Source organism: Gossypium hirsutum, chromosome D11 (genome assembly GCF_007990345.1).
Source record: "Gossypium hirsutum isolate 1008001.06 chromosome D11, Gossypium_hirsutum_v2.1, whole genome shotgun sequence".
Taxonomy (NCBI): domain Eukaryota; kingdom Viridiplantae; phylum Streptophyta; class Magnoliopsida; order Malvales; family Malvaceae; genus Gossypium; species Gossypium hirsutum.
Window position 1 is genome coordinate 62,562,342 of NC_053447.1, and position 21,273 is coordinate 62,583,614.

Genomic DNA, 21,273 nt, shown 5'->3' on the forward strand with positions numbered 1-21,273 from the left:
TAATTCTTATGACTATTAGAATTTAAAGTACATCAAAACTTATATTGATCTTGATGGACATCCACTTAATAAGATATTCATAACAATTTCTAAATTTTTATGCAACAAATAAATTATCATGTGTTTAATGTCATGTCAACTTACTATTTTATAAAATACTCGCAAAAAAAGTCACACCATTTTAATTAACGAATTTTGTGGTTATTGTTTGAATTAGGATTGAAATTTCAAATTTTAAAAAAATTTATAGGTATTAAAAAAATGATCAAACTGGAGATTTAGAATAAATCCACAACTTAAGTATAGTACAAGATTAATTGTAGTGTTATTAGTACCTCACCAGAGTGGACCTCGTTGACTATGACTTTGCCTATGGCCTGAACTTGGCAATTGTTTTCACATTGGGATCTGAACTTTTTTTTGTCTAAGTTAGTTCTTAAACTTGGCAATCTTCCATATTGGAGCCTAAACTTAGCAATTGTTCCCACATTGGGGGATGCATTTTTTTGTCCAGGTTAGCTCCTGATATTTCCTTGAAAACCCTAAAGTTCAAGCTCCAAATGTAGGAACAATTTTCAAATTTAATGATTAACTTAGACAAAAAAAAATCCAGACCCCAATATCAGAATAGTTACCAAGTTCAAACTAGAGGTGCTCATGGGCCGGGCCCATAAAAAATTTTAGCCCGTTACCTAGGCCCGGCCCGGCCCGAAATATGGGCTTGATATTTTGCCCAGGCCCGGCCCATGAAAATATATGAAGCCCGGGCCCGGCCCGGCCCGGCCCGTTTTCTTTTACTTAAAAGTTAAAACTAATTATTTAGTTAATAACATTATAAAAATATAAGCACCATTTTATGTTAAAAAATAAAGTATAGAAACTAAAATTTAATCATTTTGGTAAAAGGATATAAAGATTAAAGTTTAGTTGTAACTTGTAAGCATAATGGAATGAGCAAAGATCTGAGTTTTGGTAAAAGGATATAAACTAGTTATTTAACTATGCTAGCCTTGTGATACAAGATCAAACTTGTCACATGTCTTTAAGTAATACTAAAAAAACACACATCATTTATGAAAAGATCTGAGTTTGATTGTTTCGAAGGAAAGGGTGTGATAGCAACCTCTAAGTGATAGCAACCTGACTGGGCCTGCTGTTTTTCTGCCTCAATAGCTTGTTTCTGCAATAAAACAAAGCAAAAACAAAAAAGATGAGATTAAAATTATGAATAACATGTACAAAATACAATGGGAAATGTTACTACTGCAAGAAGTGAAGTAATAATGGAATGAGCAAAGAGTTGCAGCATCTACGCCACTAGACTGCAAGAAGTGAAGTAATAATGGAATGAGCAAAGACTCGATTTTTCAAAGAGCTGGTGCTGGGATTGTCATACAAGAGAATTTAAAACAGTGTTGTACAAGCTTGGTCTGTTTTCATACAAGAAGAAAGAACATATGGATATAAATGTAGATAGGCTCCTTATAAGAGAATTTAAAATAGTGTTGTACTAAGAGAATTTAAAACAGTGTTCGAGAGCTCATCAGGTTCACTAAATTTAAGGAATACCTCGACCAATAGAGATATGATCTGTAAATTCACAAGAAATATCAATATTATACATAATATTAATTATAGATATTGATCCCATTAGCTTACAAAAATGTATTTTTACTGTGACAGTACAATCCTTTATAGATTGACTTTTCCTCAACAAGACACCAAATAAACAAAGTTGGATGTAATTTAAATATAAAAATTTGTCTTTGTAAAGTTAAATGGACAATTTAGGCTTACTCAACCGTTCCATATCATTTTAAAAATATATACTTAATAATTTTTGTTTAAACTTTAAACAGTTTTTCTTTTAATTTGAAATTAAACAATTTATCTAAAATCTGATTTTTTATTGAAGTACTAACTTCATTAAAAATGGAAATCGAAGTACGAATGAAGTCATTTCCACTGCATATAATCAAACTTCCAATTCTTGTTATAAGGGCACGTTGTAAATACCTATCTAATGAGACTTCAACAAGATTTCACTTTTATTTTATTCAATATATTCATTCAAGGCAATCAAACATCCTCAAAAACATCAAATTATAAATCCATATCAAATCTTCAGATACAAAAAAGAGATATGAATGAATCAAGCTATGAAGGAGAACACCAACCAACAATGGTCAAACAACAAAGAGATAATAATTAGATTTCATATGGAACATAAGAATGCAAGCCCAATCAGCTACCTTCAGTTTTAAAAGGAATATGCCACTGAAAGTGAAAACCAATCCAAAGAAAATCAATACAACATAATCTCATCATTGTTAGCCCTCATTCTAAAAAAACATGAACCCAGAAAAAAAACAGGTAGGAGATTCAGAACAACAAAGATCCCATATATAGCACAAAAAACAAACAGAATTATCTCAGAAACACAAAAGAACATTCAAGACCAACCATTTATAAAAACACCCAAGAATAAAAACCACTCAAATCGCATGAAATGAAGAAAGGCCCACTAATTTAATCTATGTTGGATGAAAGCACAAACATTGCAAACACAGGAACATTAACCCAGGAAAGAAAAAATGGAAGAATGAACAATCTTACCTCTCAATAGCCAGATTATTACAAGAAAGGACTTTAATAGTCGTGGAGGACCGGACACCGGAGGTGGAATGGTGGATCGGTGGAGGTGATTTTTCGATTTGGGGAAAAAAATGGAGGAGGGGATGGGTTAGGGATTTATCAGATACACGAGAAATGGGAAATGGGAAATGGGAAACGCGAAATGTAATAATAAATTTTAAAAATAAAAAAAATATTAATTATATCCGGGCCGGCCCGGGCCCGGGCTCAAAAAATTTTACCCGAGGCCTGACCCGTTTTCTAAACGGGCCTCTTTTTTTATCCAAACCCATATTTTGGGCCTATATTTTTACCCGAACCCTCTAAATTTCGGACGGGCCGTCAGACCGGGCTGCCCAACCCATGAGCACCTCTAGTTCAAATCCCGATAAAATGATTTAATACTTACAAAAAATATGCCTAAAAGAAAGGGTAAACTATACAGTTGGTCACCCAACTTTCATAAGCTTTCATTTTGGAAATTGAAAAAAAAGAGTTTGCAATATAAGCACTGACGTAACATGCTTTTATCATTTTAATCACTCGCCGTTAATTTTCCATTACATACACTCAATTTAGTCTCTCAACTTTACTAAATTTTCATTTTGGTCACTTAATTTATCTTTTTAATTTCATTTTTTTTGAAGAATTAATTTTAGTTTTTCTTTGCAGTAAGAGAAAAACCTGGGTTTTTATCGGAGAAAAATTGAATAGAAAAACCATTTTTATCTTTTTAATATTCTTTATTTAATTTCTTTTTTAGAGTTATTTTTTTTTCTTTGTAAAAGGGAAGGAAAAACCTGGGGCTTTACAAGAAATTACTGTTAGAATGAGTCAAAGTTTGCTGCTGTTTGTTTTAATAATTCTGTCACTCATGTATGGTAGACCTATTCAATAGATTTATTGTTATTAGTGGATACTATTTTTAGGAGTTGGTATAATTAGTTGCTATTTTTCAACTATTTTTAGTTGTAGAACAACTTATGTAAAGGCTCATTACTTGTTGAATAAAGTGTGTAAGTGTAGTATTCCTTTTGTATTTTTATTTTCTCTATAGTAAAAGTGGTGTCAGAGCCAGGTTAGCAAGAGTGTGAGTTGAAAGTTAAAACACATAAGGAAACATAAGGTTTAATTACTATTTTTATAGTAGCAATTATGACTATAGATTCACATTTTTATCCAACCAACAACCCTTCGCTTTGATTGTCATTATGACCATTGGAGCAGATTAATGGAAAATTTTCTACGGTCCAAAGAATACTGGGATGTTGTTTGTTCTGGAATTAATGAACCTGAAGAATGAGCACCTCTGACAGCAACACAACAAACAACTTATGAAGTGACAAATTTGAAAGATCTCAAAGCGAAGAACTACTTGTTTCAATGAATAAGCAAGTCCATCATGGAGATGATTCTTAACAAGGATACTTCCAAGTAGTTATAGAATTCTATGAAGAAGAAGTATCAAGTTTCAATGAGAGTAAAGAGGTAGCAGCTCCATGCTTATAAATATGGAGTTCAAAAAACTGAGAATGAAATTAGGGGAGTCGATCACTGATTATTTTTCAAGAATGATGGCAATTGTGAATAAGATGCGAATTCATGGTGATAAAATGGACGATGGTGCTATTGTTGAAAACTTTATTCGATCTTTGACACCAAAGTTCATTTTTGTTTCTTGTGCCATAGAAGAAGCCAACGATGTTGAAGAACTATCAATTGATAGTTGCCAGGTTCTTTACTGGTTCATGAACTAAAACTTCAACACCAAGACAAAGAGGAACAAACCTTGAAAGCAGCTACTGATTCTAAAGGTCATGATCATAGTAGAGGGAGAGGAAAAGGATTTCATTATCGTAGTAGTTTTGACAATAAAAAAATTGAAGGTTATTCATCAGATTTTACACAAAAAAAGGGTCGAGGTCGATATTAGACTAGTTCAAAGATAAGGTAAGTAGACAAATCAAAAATTGAATGTTTTAGATGCCACAAGGACAGACACTACAAGTTTGAATGTTGGACCAACCTCGGTCGACATTTGGTGGCAAAAATTTTGCAGTAGCAAATGAAGAAGAGACGCAAGAAGAAGAGACGCTCCAATGATATGTCATGAAAAATAGATGCCTTCATCAAATTTATGATACTTTGACACAGGTTGTAGCAATCATATGTGCGACAACAAGGAAACTTTCTCATCAATTGATGATACTTTCAGCACCAAAGTGAAGCTTAGAGATGATTCTACCATTTCATTCATAGGAAAATGTACTATCAAAGTCCCTTCAAATGAGAAAATGCAAGTTATTAATGAAGTATTATATGTTTCTGATTTGATGACTAAATTTTTGAGTGTGGGATAGTTACTTGAGAAGGGGTATGAAATTGTATTTAAAGATGGAATTTGCAAGATTTATGATCAGTAGTAGAACTTATTCAAGTTGATATGATGCAAAACAGGATGTTTCCCCTTAATCTTCATGATCTAGCTCATGCTTATTATGTGACAAAATTAAAGGAGAAAGCATAGATTTGGCATTTCAAATATGGTCATATTAATTTTGGTGGCATGTGGACACTACACCAATAGAAGATGGTGGAGAGGTTTCCTCCAATCACAATTCCATCAGGACTTTGTGAAGATTGCGTTGTCAGCAAACAACATCGAGCTTAGTTTTCACAATGCAAGGAATGGAGAGCTAAAAAATAATTTGATTTAGTCCATCCGGATCTCTATAGTCCAATCTCACCATCTAATGAAGGTAAAAGATATCTGATTACATTTATAGATGAATTTAGTAAAAAAGTGTAGGTGCATTGGTAGTATGATCAAAGTTCTTCGTACTAATCATGGAGGTGAGTATACGTCTACTATGTTTGATGATTTTTGTACGAAGCATGGGATACGTAGGCAATTTATTGTAGCCTATACACCACAAAAAAATGGTGTATGTGAAAGGAAGAATCGAACCATCCTTAATATGGTTTGAAGTCTAACATGAAGAAGTGGAATCCCAAAGTAGTTCTGGCCAAAAGCAGTAAGCTAGAGTGTCCATCTCTTGAATAGAAGTCCCACACTTGTTGTTTTGAATATGGCTCCCAAAAAGGCTTGGTGTAGACGAAGATAGACGGTTGATTACTTCAAAATTTTTAGGTGTATTGCATATGCTCATGTTCCAGATCAAAAGAGAATGAAGCTTGATGATAAGAGAGTAAAATGTATAATCAATTGTGATTATAATCAGTCATGATGTAGTGTTTGATGAAGAAAAGTTTTGGCCTTGGAATAATTCAGCTATAGTTGTGACACCAATTCCAGTTGAGTTTGAAGAAGACCAACAACATAATTCAACTGGTAACAATTTTGACCTTATTGAAGAGGAGGAGGATCAGCCTAATCCCGAAGCCGTAGAAACACATGATGAATGCGTCCATCATCTTCGACAAAGTCCAGTATGGATGAGATATTCTAAGGTGTCCGGAGTAGATTAAAGTGATGATATATTAGTTCATTTCGCTTTGTTTGTTGATAGTGATGTGTTAAACCAAGCTTTATTTGATAAAAGATTTTGATATAACAAATTGAAATGTTTTGGAATAAAACTTAAAATTTAACAAAATTAATAAAATGAATTTTCAATTTGAAGTCTAAGAGATAAAATTTTGAATATATATTTTGAACACTTAGAAAATTTTTATAACAATTTTAAAATCAAGTTAAAATGATTTTGACTAAGTAAGAAAGTGATTTATCATTTTATCAAGTCAAAATACATTTCAAACAAGTCAGCAATGCTCCAGGCCAAAAAGTATCGATACTTTTTTTTGCCAAGTATCGATAATTTAAAATATCAATACTTTTCAAATAAACGATACCAAAATGACATTTTGTTTCTCACAAAATTTACTAAGTATCGATACTGTATCGATATCTTTTCATAAGGCAGTGACAAAATATTCCTGATATTGATATTTGAACTCCAACGACCACTGAATTTAGCATTTATTACAAAAACATATTGATGCATTTTTATTTGGTATTGATACTCGATATTGTAGGTGTATTAAATGCTCTAGTTTTCACATCCCCAGTGGCTCTATTAACTACCAGAACAATCTCAACGATTGGAAATCAATTAGAGGGTATAAATATCAGTTTCTAAAGTTCTTACAACAATTCAAGCAAAATAATCAATCAAACAACCTTTGTGCCAAATACTTCCATAATTTTCTTGTATACACTTGTGATCCTTTACTTTCATTCCTTAGTTCAAGTGTATTATAGTTTATTTGTACTTAATTGGCAAACACTTTGCTCGTGTGAGGATTATTTCTTAGTTTGCTTCTCTGTAATTCTCTGAGAGGGTTTATCTTATGATTTGGGTAGAAGTCTTAAGAGAGTTGTAAGATTAAACATTGTCCTCAAAGGTTGAACAAATCATTGAACCGCTCTAATTCTTTGTGTTCATTGTTTCATTTTCTCTCTTTACATTCACTAATTTTTTAAAAGGTCAATTCACCCCCTCTTGGCAATTTCGGTTTGATTAATTGAGCTAATATGATCCAACTACTTTTGACGAAGCGGTAAAACACAAAAAAATAAAGAGAAACAATGGACGCTAAAATGGAGACAATTGAAAAAAAAACCTACACTTGTGAGTTAACAAGTCTTCCCAAAGACCATAACACTATTGGCATCAAATGGGTTTACAAAACAAAAATGAACAAAGATGGTGGTGTTGAGAAATACAAAACACGTATAGTAGCAAAAGGCTATATATAAACAAGAGTTTAGAGTTGACTCAGGGATTTAAATTGCGGTCGCGGTCGCGTTTTCGGTCGCATTGCGTTTATCGCGATTGCGGACATAACGGATGCTATTGCGGTCATTGTAGGTATCGCGGTCGTGAATTTTACATTACTTATTGTGTATTGCGGGTATAGTGGATTTCGGCAGTAGCGGTTTCGGACGGTGCCGTTACCGCTATATAACGGCCGCTATTTCGGTAACGGACCGCTATTTAAATCCCTGAGTTGACTACAATGAGGTATTCGCGCCAGTTGTGAGACTAGATACAATTTAGTTGGTGATTGCATTAGTAGCTCAAAAATCGTGGCCTACCCATCAGTTAGATGTGAAGTCTGCCTTCTTGCATGGTGATATTTAAGAACAGGTTTTTATTGACCAACCTTCTAGATATGTGAAATCTAATTGTGAGCATAAAGTATATAAACTGAAGAAGGCTTTATACGGATTAAAACAAGCACCTCGAGCTTGGTACAGTATAATTGAAGCCTATTTTTTAAAGGAAGGTTTTACAAAGTGTCTGTATGAACATAACCACTTTTGGTATGTTTGTATATAGATGCTCTCGGTTACACAGGGAATAATGGTGTCATGATGGAGACATTTAAGCAATCTATGATGCATGAATTTGAAATGATATTTCTCGGGTTAATGCACTACTTCCTAGGCATTGAAGTTCATCAATTTGCTGTTGGTATCTTTGTTTGCTAAAAGAAATATGTGCAGACGATCTTGGAGAAATTTTAGTTCAAGGATTGTAACTCGATCACTACACCAGCATAAGTTGGATTAAAACTTGCCAAAAATCTCAGATGGAAGAGAAGTGAATTGCACCATGTACAAGCAAATTGTGGGGAGTCTAATGTACCTAACAAAAATAAGGCTAGACATCATGGATGGTGTTAGTCTCTTTAATAGATATATGCAGAACCCTACTGAGAAACATCTTCAGGCTGTTAAGCATATTTTACACTATTTGAAGGGAACCGCGTCTATCGGATTGTTTTTCAAGAAAGGAAGCTTAGAGTTATTTGGTTTCATTGACATTGATTATGTTAGTGATATTGAAGACCGAAAAAATGCCTCAAACTATGTATTCAGGCTTAGTTCAATAGTTGTCTCATGGTCGTCAAAGAAACAATCTATAGTTACATTTTCAACAATAGAAGCTAAATTTGTGGCCGCTTCATCAAAGTCCTTGTCAAGCTATTTGGTTGGGGAAGATTCCTCAACAACTTCAATTCAAGTAGCAAGAAGCAATAATAATTTTTTGTGACAGCAATTTAGCCATTAAATTGTCAAAGAATCCAGTTATACATAAGAGAAACAAACATATAAATGTGAAATATCATTTTTTGAAGGATCTTACAAAAGATGATGTGATTGACCTTGTTTTCTGTAGAAGTGAAGATCAAGTCTCTCAAAATTGCTACATTTCAGAAGCTAAGGAAACTCCTTGGAGTTTGTTCAATGGATGCCTCATAATAAATGAGAGTTTATTCCTCCAACTTTAAATTGATCACTTGCAGTATTAGTTTTTGGGAGGGTAATGTTAGAAAGAGTCAAAGTTGGTTGTTGTTTGTTTGAGTAAATCTATCACTCATGTGAGGTAGACCTATTCAATAGGTATATTGTTATTAGTGGATACTATTTTTAGGAATTGTTGGTAGCATTAGTTGTTATTTTTCAGCTATATTTTAGTTATTTTCAGTGGTAGAACAGCTTATATAAAGGCTCATTACTTGTTGAATAAAGCGTGCAAGTGTAGTATTCCTTTTATATTTGTGTTTTCTCCACTGTAACAATTACATGAGTTTTTATAGGAAAAATCAATTTATCCTTTTCATTTCCTGTTTCATTCTCCTTTCTTTTAAGTTTTAATTTTAGTTGTTTTTTATAGGAAAACTTGAATTTTTACAGAGAAATATCATTTTATCTTTTTAACTTCTTTTATTTTTTTAAAAATTAAATTTAGTTTTTTCGGTAAAATAAAAAAACTTGGTTTTGTAGGGAATAAATTGAGCTTTTACCTGATATTGAGTTACAAGTGAAAAATTCGAATTTTATCTCAGCAATTGAATATTACAATTCCTTGTAAAAACTTAAGTTTTTTTTTTGAAAAAATAAAATTAATTTTTAAGTTAATATTAACAATAGATAACTAAAATGATAGACAAGCCCATATTGCAAACTTTTTCAATACTCAAAATGGAAACTTATAAAAATTACATCACCAACTATACAATTTAGGGAAAAAATAAACGGTTTTTTTTTTTAAAAATAGTGAAGATGTTGGGCCTCAGGCTTGTCCCAATTATATCTTTCGGCCCATAATTGCTTAACTTTTTAAATATATTTTATTTTGTTAAAAATGTTTTACTTTACACACCCTTTGTTTTGTTGTCACAAATCCCCAACCCACATGACAACCCCCTTTGATTAAGGAGAAAAGGAATTAAAAGCCAACCTCCACTTTATTTATCTCACGAAAATAAAAAGCTATTAAATTACTGATTTAGTTTTAACTCGATTGATATCGATATTGTTGTCTATATAGAGGATGTGAGTTTTAGTACGTTGAAGCGCATTATCCTCTTATTTAAGGATTGGGGAGGAATTATAAGTAGTTCTATGTATTGTATAAAAAAAGATATATGATAACAACTTATAACGAAATTAATGTTCGAAAAGAAAGCTATCAAGCAATTAATTTTTTTCTAATTATTTGTAACTACACATGTGATATATTAGGATGTCTTTTAGGTTTTGAATTTATATTCTTTTACCAAATTACCTAAAATTGATAGAAAAGTTAATAAACATTAACTTTACTGATGTAACATATACGTGGATTGCCACGCGTATGGCATATCTACATTTAATTAATTTTTTAAAATTTTAAAAATATTAAAAAATATACTTTTTATACTTTTTTAATGTCTTATAAATTTCAAAAATAATTTTTATAATTTTTTTAGAATTTTTGAAATTTTAAAAAATTAATTAAATGCGAACGTGTCACCCACGAAGCAATTTACGTGTATGTCACATTAACAAAGTTTAGAAAACATTAACTTTTTCATCGAATTTGAGGTAATTTGACAAAAAAATACAATTTCAAGAACTAAAAAAAATTAAAATAATTCTTTTTATAAAATTAGAAAATTAAATAAATCATTATGCCCAATTATATGCTTAATTAAGTGTATGTACTCAAAAATGGAGTGATTGCACAAAAGAATTAACATCAATCTTCTAAATTTCATTTTTATTAATTAAACATATTTAAAAAAATTAAAATTCATGAAAGTATAATTATTGTGTGGTAACCAATCACACCTTTAATTTTTGAAACCACAAAGTTAAAGACGAAAATTACATTTATGACTTCACCCTTCTTTACACTTTCCTAATGTTACTATACATCCACCCATGTTTACAAATAAAAAAGTAAATTTTTAGTGAAAGTTTTTTTTTTATAAAAGGAATTAAAAAAATTATCACGTTTTTATTTATTTTTCTAAATTAATTTTGAAAAATTTTGCATATTTTTTTAATATTAATTTCATTATAAATTCTTATCGTATCTATTTTTTTATATAATGCTTAAAATTGCATATAATTCTTCCTCAACTCTTAAATAGGAGGATAATACGTTTCAACGTACCTGAACTGATATCCTCTTGCATTGGAAATAATACTCATGCCAATCGAACTAAGACTCAATCGTCCCATACATTAATTCTATAAAAATAATAGATTACTAAATTATTTTATTTTTGATTATTTTCTAAAATTGAGTATTGAATTAATTCCATAATTTAAATTAGTCTTTAAATTTAAGAATATTTTAATAAATTTAACCTATTCCATCAATTTGCACATTAAATATATATTTGATTTTATGTAAAATATATAAATCACATATTGCATAAAATGATAATCGTAAAGAAATTACTACATGTTTTGTTTTTTTGGTTCAAAACAAAATACTACATAAAATTAAAAAAACAAAAAACAAAAGAAAACAAAATAATAATAAAAGACAAAATTGCAACATTTACCACGTGCACCTCACTCGATAAGGTCACGTGGTCGTCTACTAACGAAACGAACAACCTCGAGACCTCCGCCACTGATGGAATCCGACATAAGAAACCCTCAGCTGACGTCAAATTCCGACAAACATTCCGGCAATCCACAATCCTAGTATTTTCTTTTTCTCCTTCTCAGAAAGTACAGCCGCAAAACAGAAAAAAGAAGCAGAGCATAGAAACCAAAGCGACGGACTCAAACGCCGTGATCAGACTCCAAACGACGTCGTCCACGATCGAAAAGCTGAAACGACTAAGTTGAGGCCACTCCACATGACCCCATCGCATCGGCCACTGCCGAACTGATATTAAGTCCGAAAATACCCACCGGAAAGCTGACGTTGCCCATCTCCCCGCCATTAAAATTGTAAGAAGAACTGGAAAAACACTTCTGAGTGTTGAATCGGGAAGGATGGGTTTTATAATAATAGTAGTTGTAATGTAATAATGTAAGTGTTGTTTATGGGTCTATTTTCTTATTTTGTCAAACCATGATAGACGGTTGTGATTTGAGATTCAGTTTAATTGAGAAGATATTATTTTGGACATATCTTTATTTGAATTTTGTGTTTGGGGGGAAATTTTTCATTTTAAGATCCCACCAAATTTCAATTAATTATTTGTCTTTTTGTTTACCTTCTTGTTGACCAATTCGCCTTACTCGATCGAGTCCAAGTTTAATTAATATCGATATTGTTATCAGTGCAAGAGAATGTGAGTTCGAGTGTGTATGTTCTTATTTAAGAGTTATTTGATTGATTAGCAACTCCACAAAAAAGAGCTAAGATTTTGCCATGTGTCTTTAGGCTTAATATAACATTCGATATCTGAACTTGACACTTTTTTTAATTTAGTATTTAATTTTTTTGGGTCCAATTTGGTACCTAAACTTGACACTTTTTCTTAAGTTGGTACTCAAGCTTTTTTCTGTTCGATTTGGTATTTGCCTAACATTTTACAAATTACTCCAATCTACTAACAATGTTATTTTTATGAGGTAGCAAAAATAATCAATGTATGACCGACATGTGACAGATGATATGATATTTTTTGTATTTTATATGTTCAATTATTTTTAATTTTAATTAATTATTTATTTTATTAATTGAAAATAATAAATTTATTTTAATTTGGAGTTTTTAAAAAAATCTTATTTAACATTAATTCGTTTAGTATAACTCAATACTTATTTTTTAACATGAATTTCCTCTAATTGACAATATTTTTGGAGTATATAAAAAAAATAACACTACTAGTGTTTTGTCTAATTTTTATAATATTTAATAAATTTAGATACCAAATTGAACCTAAAAAACTTTAGGTACCAAATTAAGAAAAAAAATGTTAAGTTTAGGTACCAAATTGGGTCCAAAAAAAAGTTTAGATACAAAATTAAGAAAAAGTGTCGAGTTCAAGTATCAAATGTTATATTAAGCCTATATAAAACTATCGTATTCAAATCTGAACTCAACCCATATTTTAAATGAGTCCTTTTTTTTTGCCCAAATTTTTTTAAATTTTAAACAAACCTTCAAACTTAAACAAATAATGTTTCGAAGGTTAAATTCTTTCAATTATTTATTTATTTATAATGTTAAAACCCGAAATCTTACAATTAGACCATATTAGGATATTGCTAATTAATGGGAAACATTGACAGTTTGATTCACCGAAACAATGTCAATGTTGTGGAAATGGAGATGTAATGACATTAGTATTAGGGTGGGCCTGTTTGGTGTTTTACATGGCTCTTGTGCTGCACAGTGTCAGTTCCTTCCTCCCACACGTTACATTCTAGGCGGGACTTGTTTTTGCGTACGTATATATAGATTTGTGAATGGGCCGGGACTCTTCACCAGGCTCGAAGGCCTGTTTGAATAATGAGAGTATTTAAATAAAAATATAGACTCGAAATATAAGTTTGGACAAAAAAATAAAGTTCATTTTTTAAACGGGTCGAGCCTCGGGTTAGTTTTTTTAGTCCGGGCTCTGCCTGAATACATGTTTTTTAAAAATTTATTGGGAAATATTTGTTTTAATGTTTTTAGTATATTTGATATTATATTATTTAAATTTTGTTTTATATAATAAAATCATTTTAAAAAATTTAATACGGGTCGGGTTGGGCCCAGACCAGGTTTAGCATCTATAATCTAAGTTGAATTTGAACAAAAAATTAGACCCACTTTTTGGACAGGGCCCAACCCGACTCGTGAACAACTCTATGCATATACTAATTTCCATTATACGTGTTACGCATTAATTTAATGCTTTAAATAAAATAATTATTATGAAATTTTAAATTTAAATTCAAAATGTAAATAAGTATAACAATAAAATTTTAAAGCTTAATATAATTTTATTCTATTTTGTTTTTTTATTTGTATTTAAAATATGCATATTATAAGATTTTATAATCAAATTTTATTAATTAATTGTATAATCACTCTATTTTCACCTTCATCCTTTATTTTTCATAAAAGTAATTTGGAATACGAATTTCGGTGCTCTCATAATTGTTTTCGGCCTTGAAATTTTCTTGAACCCTTGATCTCGTAGAGATGACTTTGAATGACTTGACACTAGGATGATCTTTATCATTGGGGATACACAACCTATCAATGCTTACAAAAGCGAAATTAGTTCTAAATATTTATTTTTCCGACTGCTTTTAAAGAACCAACTTGAGCCTAATGCTACTCATTAGCTATTAGATCAATCGTTAAATCCATTGAGTAGAAATTTATTGTCCCATTTTGGAAGTTGTTGAGTGGCATTAAGAACCTTAGCCAATCATGAATATATAAAGCATTTCCATGTCGATACCAAATATTTAGCATTTCTTCGGTTTCTACTAATAACTCCCCAACATCTTTATTTTTTCGGTACTCAAATAACATTGAGATTCATTATATCCCCTTTTGTCAGATCTTAAAGATATATACTTCATTTTAGATATGCACTTAATCTTTTTAGCCTGAATTTTAAGAAAAATATGTCTAAATTTGTCGCACATCGGAAACATGTTCTTGTTACATCTCGTTAGCTTTTTATCCGTAACTATGAAGTAAAAGATTTTTAAGAAAATATTGCAAAGTGATCGTCAGGACGTCGACACCAAATAAGCTTTGAAGAAACATACAATAAGACATTTAAAAAATGATATACTAAAGTAAAAAAAGAAAAAAACAACTCGTTAAATCATAAAAGGAAAAAAAATACTCCACTTCTATTGATGTAGGACTATAATAACTTTACATATTTTTATAACTTTTATATTATTAATATTTTCAACAATTCATGTATCGTACTTAATGTATATGGCTGTACATCAAATTTTGAGAAAATTAAAAATATCTATTTGTTTGATGTAAAAATATTTAGACCAAGGCAATATTTTGAATCGACATGATAGAAATATTGAATTGATTCAAAATTTTACTTGTGGTACAAATACAAATACATTGATACATACAATTAATTGTGAAAAATATATAAAATGTATTGAAAATTACAATATTTCCTTCAGGAAAAAAAAGAAGAAAAACTAGTGTAATAAGATCTCTCCCTTACTAAAAATATAAATTTATTTTATTCAATCAACTTAACATTAAGTCAGACTCAGAGGATATATGCTGTATTGTCTAAACAAACAATCTCCTATTGAATGAAAGTGTTTTAGTGTAGATAAGATTCTTGAAAGAAAAATTTTTTGCAGTTAATGGGACTCCCCCCTTGAAACAAATGCAGCAGCCAACCATAAAGGAAAAGAATCCATGAAATATTTTCTATGTTCTAAACTTCCAATTCTACCCAACTTAGGTAAGGGCTGGTCATAACCAACCCCATTTGGTCATATCAATGCTTCTCAAAAGCTTGGAAAAAAGCACTTTTGGGAAGAAGCTAAAATTTTCAGTTTCTCAAGAAAATGTTTTTGGGCCAATTTTTGGCTTAGGAGAAGCACTTTTTCTCTAAAAAAGTAGTTTTTTTTTATAATGTTTTTGTCTCAAAAGTGCTTTTTGTCCCAAAAATGCTTTTTCGAAGCAATACTAAACACACCTAAGTAATTCACTTTCAGCTTCTCTCATCTTAAGTCCCATCTTTACCAGGCATATATCCTGCCTCCTCCATATGTGGAATAAGCAACTCTACAACCCCATTTGATCATTTTCAGTAATTCAATTCCGTTTCTTATGCTTCTCTTCTCTTCAAGTCCCACTTTCAAGATCATGTATCAATGTAAACCAGGCATTTACCCTGTTTCTTCCATATGTAGAACAAGCAACTTAACAACCCCATTTGATCATATTCAGTACCTTACTTTAGTTTCTTCAGCTTCTCTCCTTTGAAGGCCTATCTTCAAGATCATGTATCAAACAATCAAAACCAGGCATGTATCCTAGCTTCTTCCATATTTAGAATAAGCAACTCTATAACCCCATTTGATCATGTTCAGTAATTCACTTCAGTTTCTTCAAATCCCAACTTCAAGAACATGTATCAAACAAGCTAAATCCGGGTTCTTCTGTAAGTAAAATAAGTAATTCCACAACCCCATTTGATCATATTAATCACATTTCAGTTTCTTCAGCTTCTTTTCTCTTCAAGTCCCATCTTCAAGATCATGTATCAAACAATGTAAATCAGGAATATATCCTGCTTCTTTCATATGTAAAATCAGCAACTCTACAACCCCATGTGCCCACTCTGTGTGAGACCCAACCTTATCACCAACCACAAAGCTGTATACCTGCTTTCTTACCTCAATCCAACTCCTTCCTGCCTCTTTCCTACTACAGGTTTTTCTCATCAACTTCCTCATTCTTGCAGATTCTCCCCACTTACCCTCGGCAGCATAGATATTTGATAACATCACATATGCCCCTACTTTATTTGGCCTCAAATCCAATACCTTCAATGCTGCTAATTTTCCCATACTTGGGAGCTTATGTGCTTTACAAGCACCAAGAAGTGCACCCCAAACAGATTCATTAGGCTTAAATGGCATGCCCTTGATCAGTTGATAAGCCTCCTCAACTCTCCCACCACGGCCTAGCAAATCAACAACACACCCATAAATCTCCTGATCGGGTGTGACGTTGTAATTACTCATTGATTCAAAACACCTCAAGCCTTCATCTATAAGTCCAGCATGACTGCAAGCACTAAGAACTGCCATAAACACTATCCTGTCAGGTCTAATTCCAGACACGACCATCTCATCAAACAACTTAACTGCCTCTTTCCCATAACCGTGTGCCCCATAACCAATCATCATAGATGTCCATGACACCAAATTTCTATCAGACATTTCACTAAAGATTTTGCGTGAGTCAGCTATGCTTCCACACTTGGCATACATGTCAATTAGGGCATTAGCCAACACCAAGTTCCCCTGTAGGCCTCTGCAAATGATACCTCCATGAACCTGTTGTCCACAATTCAAAACTGCTAAATTTGCACAGGCAGCAGTAATACTAGTAAATGTGAAGCAATTCGGTCTAAAACCGTCTGATTCGATCTGTGAGAATATATTCAAGGCCTCTTTAGAACCTAGTCTTTCATAACCAGCTAGTAAGGTGTTCCACGTGATCAGATTTTTTTCAGACATCTCATAAAAGTATGCATTTGCTTCAGATAAAAAACCACACCTACAATACATGTCTAGAATAGAATTCATGACAGGAAGATTAGAACCAAGCCCGTTTTTAATGATGGCTGCATGTATTTGCCGACCAAAAGTATTTGAACCTATGGCAGCACAAGCTCTAATGGCAATTGAAAAACTATGAGGATTCAACTCTGCTTCATCCTGTTCAACAAACAAAGCGAAGTAAATGAGAAACAATTTAATGACATACCATATTTATTTTCCAGAATGACATGCTAATTCAAACCCAAAAATATCCTGCTTGTTTGACATGCTTAACATAACAGCATCGGTATACTAAACTAGATACTAAAGCATCCAAACTTGAGAATTGAAACTACCTAGATAAAGTATATAGTTTTGCACATAAAACACAGAATCCATATAAATTAATAAAGTCCATTGTTGTTTTGAGCAATTACCAGCAACATTTCTCGGAAAACTTGAAGTCCACCATAGCCATCACCCCGGTGAGTGTAACCAGTGATCAAAGTAGTCCAACTGACCATATTTTTCTCTTTCATATCTCTAAAAATCGAACACGCATCCTCCATGCTAATGCAACACGTAGCATACATGTCCATAAGCGCATTATCAACGTATAATGAACCCTCTAAGCCAAGCTTTATAGCCATCCCATGAACCAAACCTCCACGCGCAAGACATTGCAGGGATTTGCAAGCCTTTAAGACATTAGATAAAGTAAATGCATTGGGGTTCTCCCAATTATTTACCATCTCACAGAACACGGTCCAGGCATGGACATATTGGTTGCATGAAGTGTAGCCAGCAATCATGGCCGTCCACATAACCACGTCTCTTTCAGGCATTTCGTCGAACAGAGCACGTGCATCATCAATCAAACCGTTATCGAAAAAAGATCTCATGACATTTGTGGCTAATATAGCAGACCCCTTTGCTCCTTTCGATAGATTGGCAATGGGTATCTTTGTCCTGGTAGTGTAGTTTTGGACCCATTGAAGGGAGTGCTTGTTGGAAAGCGGGACTATTTTTCTAGCCGCGTACATTTAATAGTAACGATAAAGATGGAGATGAAGCTAATGTTTTAAGGATAAAATGACCAATGGAAGCTGTAGCTTCAAAAATCGAAGCTCAAATTTTTCTGTAAAATGATTTTGCTGTGAAATTTTAATTTATATCCTTCCGGTACTTTTTTAATTATTTAATAATATTTTATATTATTAAACATAATTTTAGTATTTTTTTTACCCTAAACTCGAATTTTAAATTCTGAATCTCGAACCTTAAATCAAGATTGAGGGTTTGAGATTCGTGATTCGAGATTCAAGATTTTGAATTTTAAAATTTTAGATTTAGATTCAAAAGTTACCAAAATTATGTTACTTCATGATTTTAAATAGTAACGAAAATTCATGCAATATTTTTATGGGATATTATTAAGCAAATTCCCAAACCAAGAAGTAACAATTTTTGCATCAGATTATGTATGTAATTTATCCTTTTCTTATTAACTACTAATATGTAATTCATTCATTACAACAATATTTTCAATTAACATTGCTTTTATGTTTCGAAACAAAAGTGAGAAAAATTTTTCTTCCTATGGTTTGAACTAGTCCGTATAATGCTAGGGGAGGCAGCAACATTTGATTTGTCTCGTTCCACTTAGATTCAAAAACATTCTCACTCTTGACCTTCATAAAACATTGAAGCATGAGTAGATTGTCCAACCCAACTTGATGACTTGATCCGGTAGTACGAGCCACGTTTATTGTTTAAGCTATTTTCTCTAAACAGCCTAGCAACCTATTGGAACCCACCCATTGTTTGAAAAGTCAAAAAGGGTGGGCACCGAAAGTAGAAAGTAAAATTGGTTGGCAAGTTGGGTTAAAAGTTGGCATGGGATAATTGCAATTTTGGTCCCTAATTGTATAGGGACATTGCAAGTTGATCCTTGAACCTCAACTATAAATAGGCCTAACCATTTCTTACTTTCTTCATCCCATAATTGCCATTCTCTACTTAAGGCATTATTCTCTCTCTCTATTTGTAAATTTCACTTGTAATTTTTGGAGTGAAATATATTTGGTAGTGCCCGAGGACGTAGGCAAAATTTGCTGAACCTCGTTAAAATTCTGGTGTTCTTTATTATTTGTTTTGCATATTTTGTGAATGTGATTGTAGTGATTTATTGTGCTATTAAATTACGATAGAGGGATATTCTGGCTAGGAAAGACTTGGTATTTAAGTGATCTTCGTGATCTACCTCTCTTTCCTGGGAATTGAACTTAGTGTGATTTTTCAGTACAATAATTTTACTCTTTCACACACTTTCGCGCAACAATTGGTACCAGAGCCAGGTTCGTACTTGGGGAATACGACCGTTTACGGTACTATTCACGTATACGGCACTATTCATGTATACGGCACTATTCACGTATACGGTACTGTTCACGTATACAGTAGTTGGGATTGAGGAGAAAAAATGGCAGCAGCATCGTCATCAGCAAGGACTACTGTGACAAATGCAAAATTTGAAGTAGAGAAATTTGACGGTACCAATAATTTTGGTATGTGGCAATGTGAGATCCTGGATGTCTTATGTCAGCAAGAGCTAGATATAGCCCTTGAAGAAAAACCTGACAAGATGGATGACAAGGAGTGGGCCAAGATCAATAGACAGGCGTGTGGTACAATCCGCCTATGTTTGGCCAAAGAGCAGAAGTACTCTGTCATGAGGGAGACATCAGCGAAGAAGTTATGGGATACACTGGAAGAAAAGTTTCTAACGAAAAGTCTTGAAAATAGGCTTTATATGAAAAAGAAACTTTATCGATTCACGTATGCACCCGGTATGTCGTGAATGACCATGTGAACTCATTCAATAAAATTTTAGCAGACTTGCTAAATTTGGATGAGAAATTTGAAGATGAAGACAAGGCATTATTGTTGTTGAATTCCCTTCCTGATGAATATGATCATCTTACCACCACATTGCTTCATGGGAAGGACACGATCACATTTGATGCAGTCTGTAGTGCGTTGTATAGATCTGAGACTCGAAAGAAAGATAAAAGAGATCACAGAGATACAACCGCAAAAGTCTTAACAGTAAGAGGTCGTTCACACAGCAGCAAATCTGGTAGAAGGGGAAAGTCCAAAGGGAGACCCGCCAAAGATGAATGTGCCTTTTGCCGTGAAAAAGGGCATTGGAAAAAGAATTGTCCTAAGCTACAAAAGGGCAAGGCTATTTCTAATGCATGTATAGCGGAGCATGATGAGGAGTCAGACTTTAGCTTGGTTGGCATGGCAATGGCATGTCAAACGGATGAGTGGATTTTGGATTCAGGATGTACTTACCATATGTGTCCTAATAAGGACTGGTTTTCTAGTCTTAAAGAGCTAGAATGTGGAATTGTTCTTATGGGCAATGATAGTGCTTGTAAGACAATGGGAGTGGGTACAGTCCAATTGAAGAATCACGACGGCTCAATCCAAGTCTTGACAGATGTTCGCTACGTACCTAGCCTGAAGAAAAATCTCATCTCATTAGGTGCCCTAGAATCTAAAGGGCTCACAATCACTTTGAGAGATGGATTACTAAAAGTAGTAGCTGGGCAACTGACGGTGATGAAAGGCACAAGAAGAAATAACTTGTATTTTTTAAATGGAAGTACAGTTATTGGATCAACATCGACAGTTTCTACAAAAGATGTAGATTCAGAGGCTACCAGATTATAGCATATGCGATTGGGACATGCTGGTGAAAAAGCTTTGCAGACATTGGTGAAGCAAGGCTTATTGAAAGGTGCAAATTCTTGCAAAATGGAATTCTGTGAACATTATGTTCTGGGCAAGCAGAAGAGGGTAAAATTTGGTCCAGCAATTCACAATACGAAAGGAATTCTGGACTACGTTCACAGTGATGTGTGGGGACCTACCAAAGTAGCTTCTTTGGGAGGTATGCACTATTTTGTTACTTTTGTTGATGATTATTCAAGAAAAGTATGGGTGTATCTAATGAAAAGAAAAAGTGAAGTTTTGGATGCATTTTTGAAATGGAAGAAGATGGTGGAGACTCAAACTGGTCGAAAGGTCAAACGACTTCG

At 32.7% G+C, this 21,273-nt stretch overlaps 1 protein-coding gene and 1 long non-coding RNA gene across 2 annotated transcripts; both read right to left on the minus strand.

Moving 5' to 3' along the window:
• Positions 1–910: 910 nt before the first annotated feature.
• LOC107927198 (uncharacterized) lies at positions 911–5,051 on the minus strand. The gene is made up of 2 exons (XR_001692395.2): positions 2,617–5,051; positions 911–1,180 (listed from the first exon to the last, which is right to left on the minus strand). It is a non-coding gene; the product is annotated as an uncharacterized lncRNA (long non-coding RNA).
• A 10,174-nt stretch (positions 5,052–15,225) lies between these two features.
• LOC107927191 (putative pentatricopeptide repeat-containing protein At1g56570) lies at positions 15,226–18,309 on the minus strand. Its single transcript, XM_016858220.2, has 2 exons — positions 17,605–18,309; positions 15,226–17,344 (listed from the first exon to the last, which is right to left on the minus strand). The coding sequence occupies exons 1-2, from the start codon at positions 18,208–18,210 to the stop codon at positions 16,136–16,138; spliced, it is 1,815 nt and encodes a 604-aa protein (XP_016713709.2). The 5' UTR covers positions 18,211–18,309; the 3' UTR covers positions 15,226–16,135.
• Positions 18,310–21,273: the final 2,964 nt, after the last annotated feature.

Coding starts and splice junctions, on each gene's coding strand:
- LOC107927191 (XM_016858220.2), bottom strand. CDS start 18,210: ATGTACGCGGCTAGAAAAATAGTCCCGCTTTCCAACAAGCACTCCCTT. Junction 17,345..17,604: donor TTTTCCGAGAAATGTTGCTG/GTAATTGCTCAA, acceptor TTTGTTGAACAG/GATGAAGCAGAGTTGAATCC.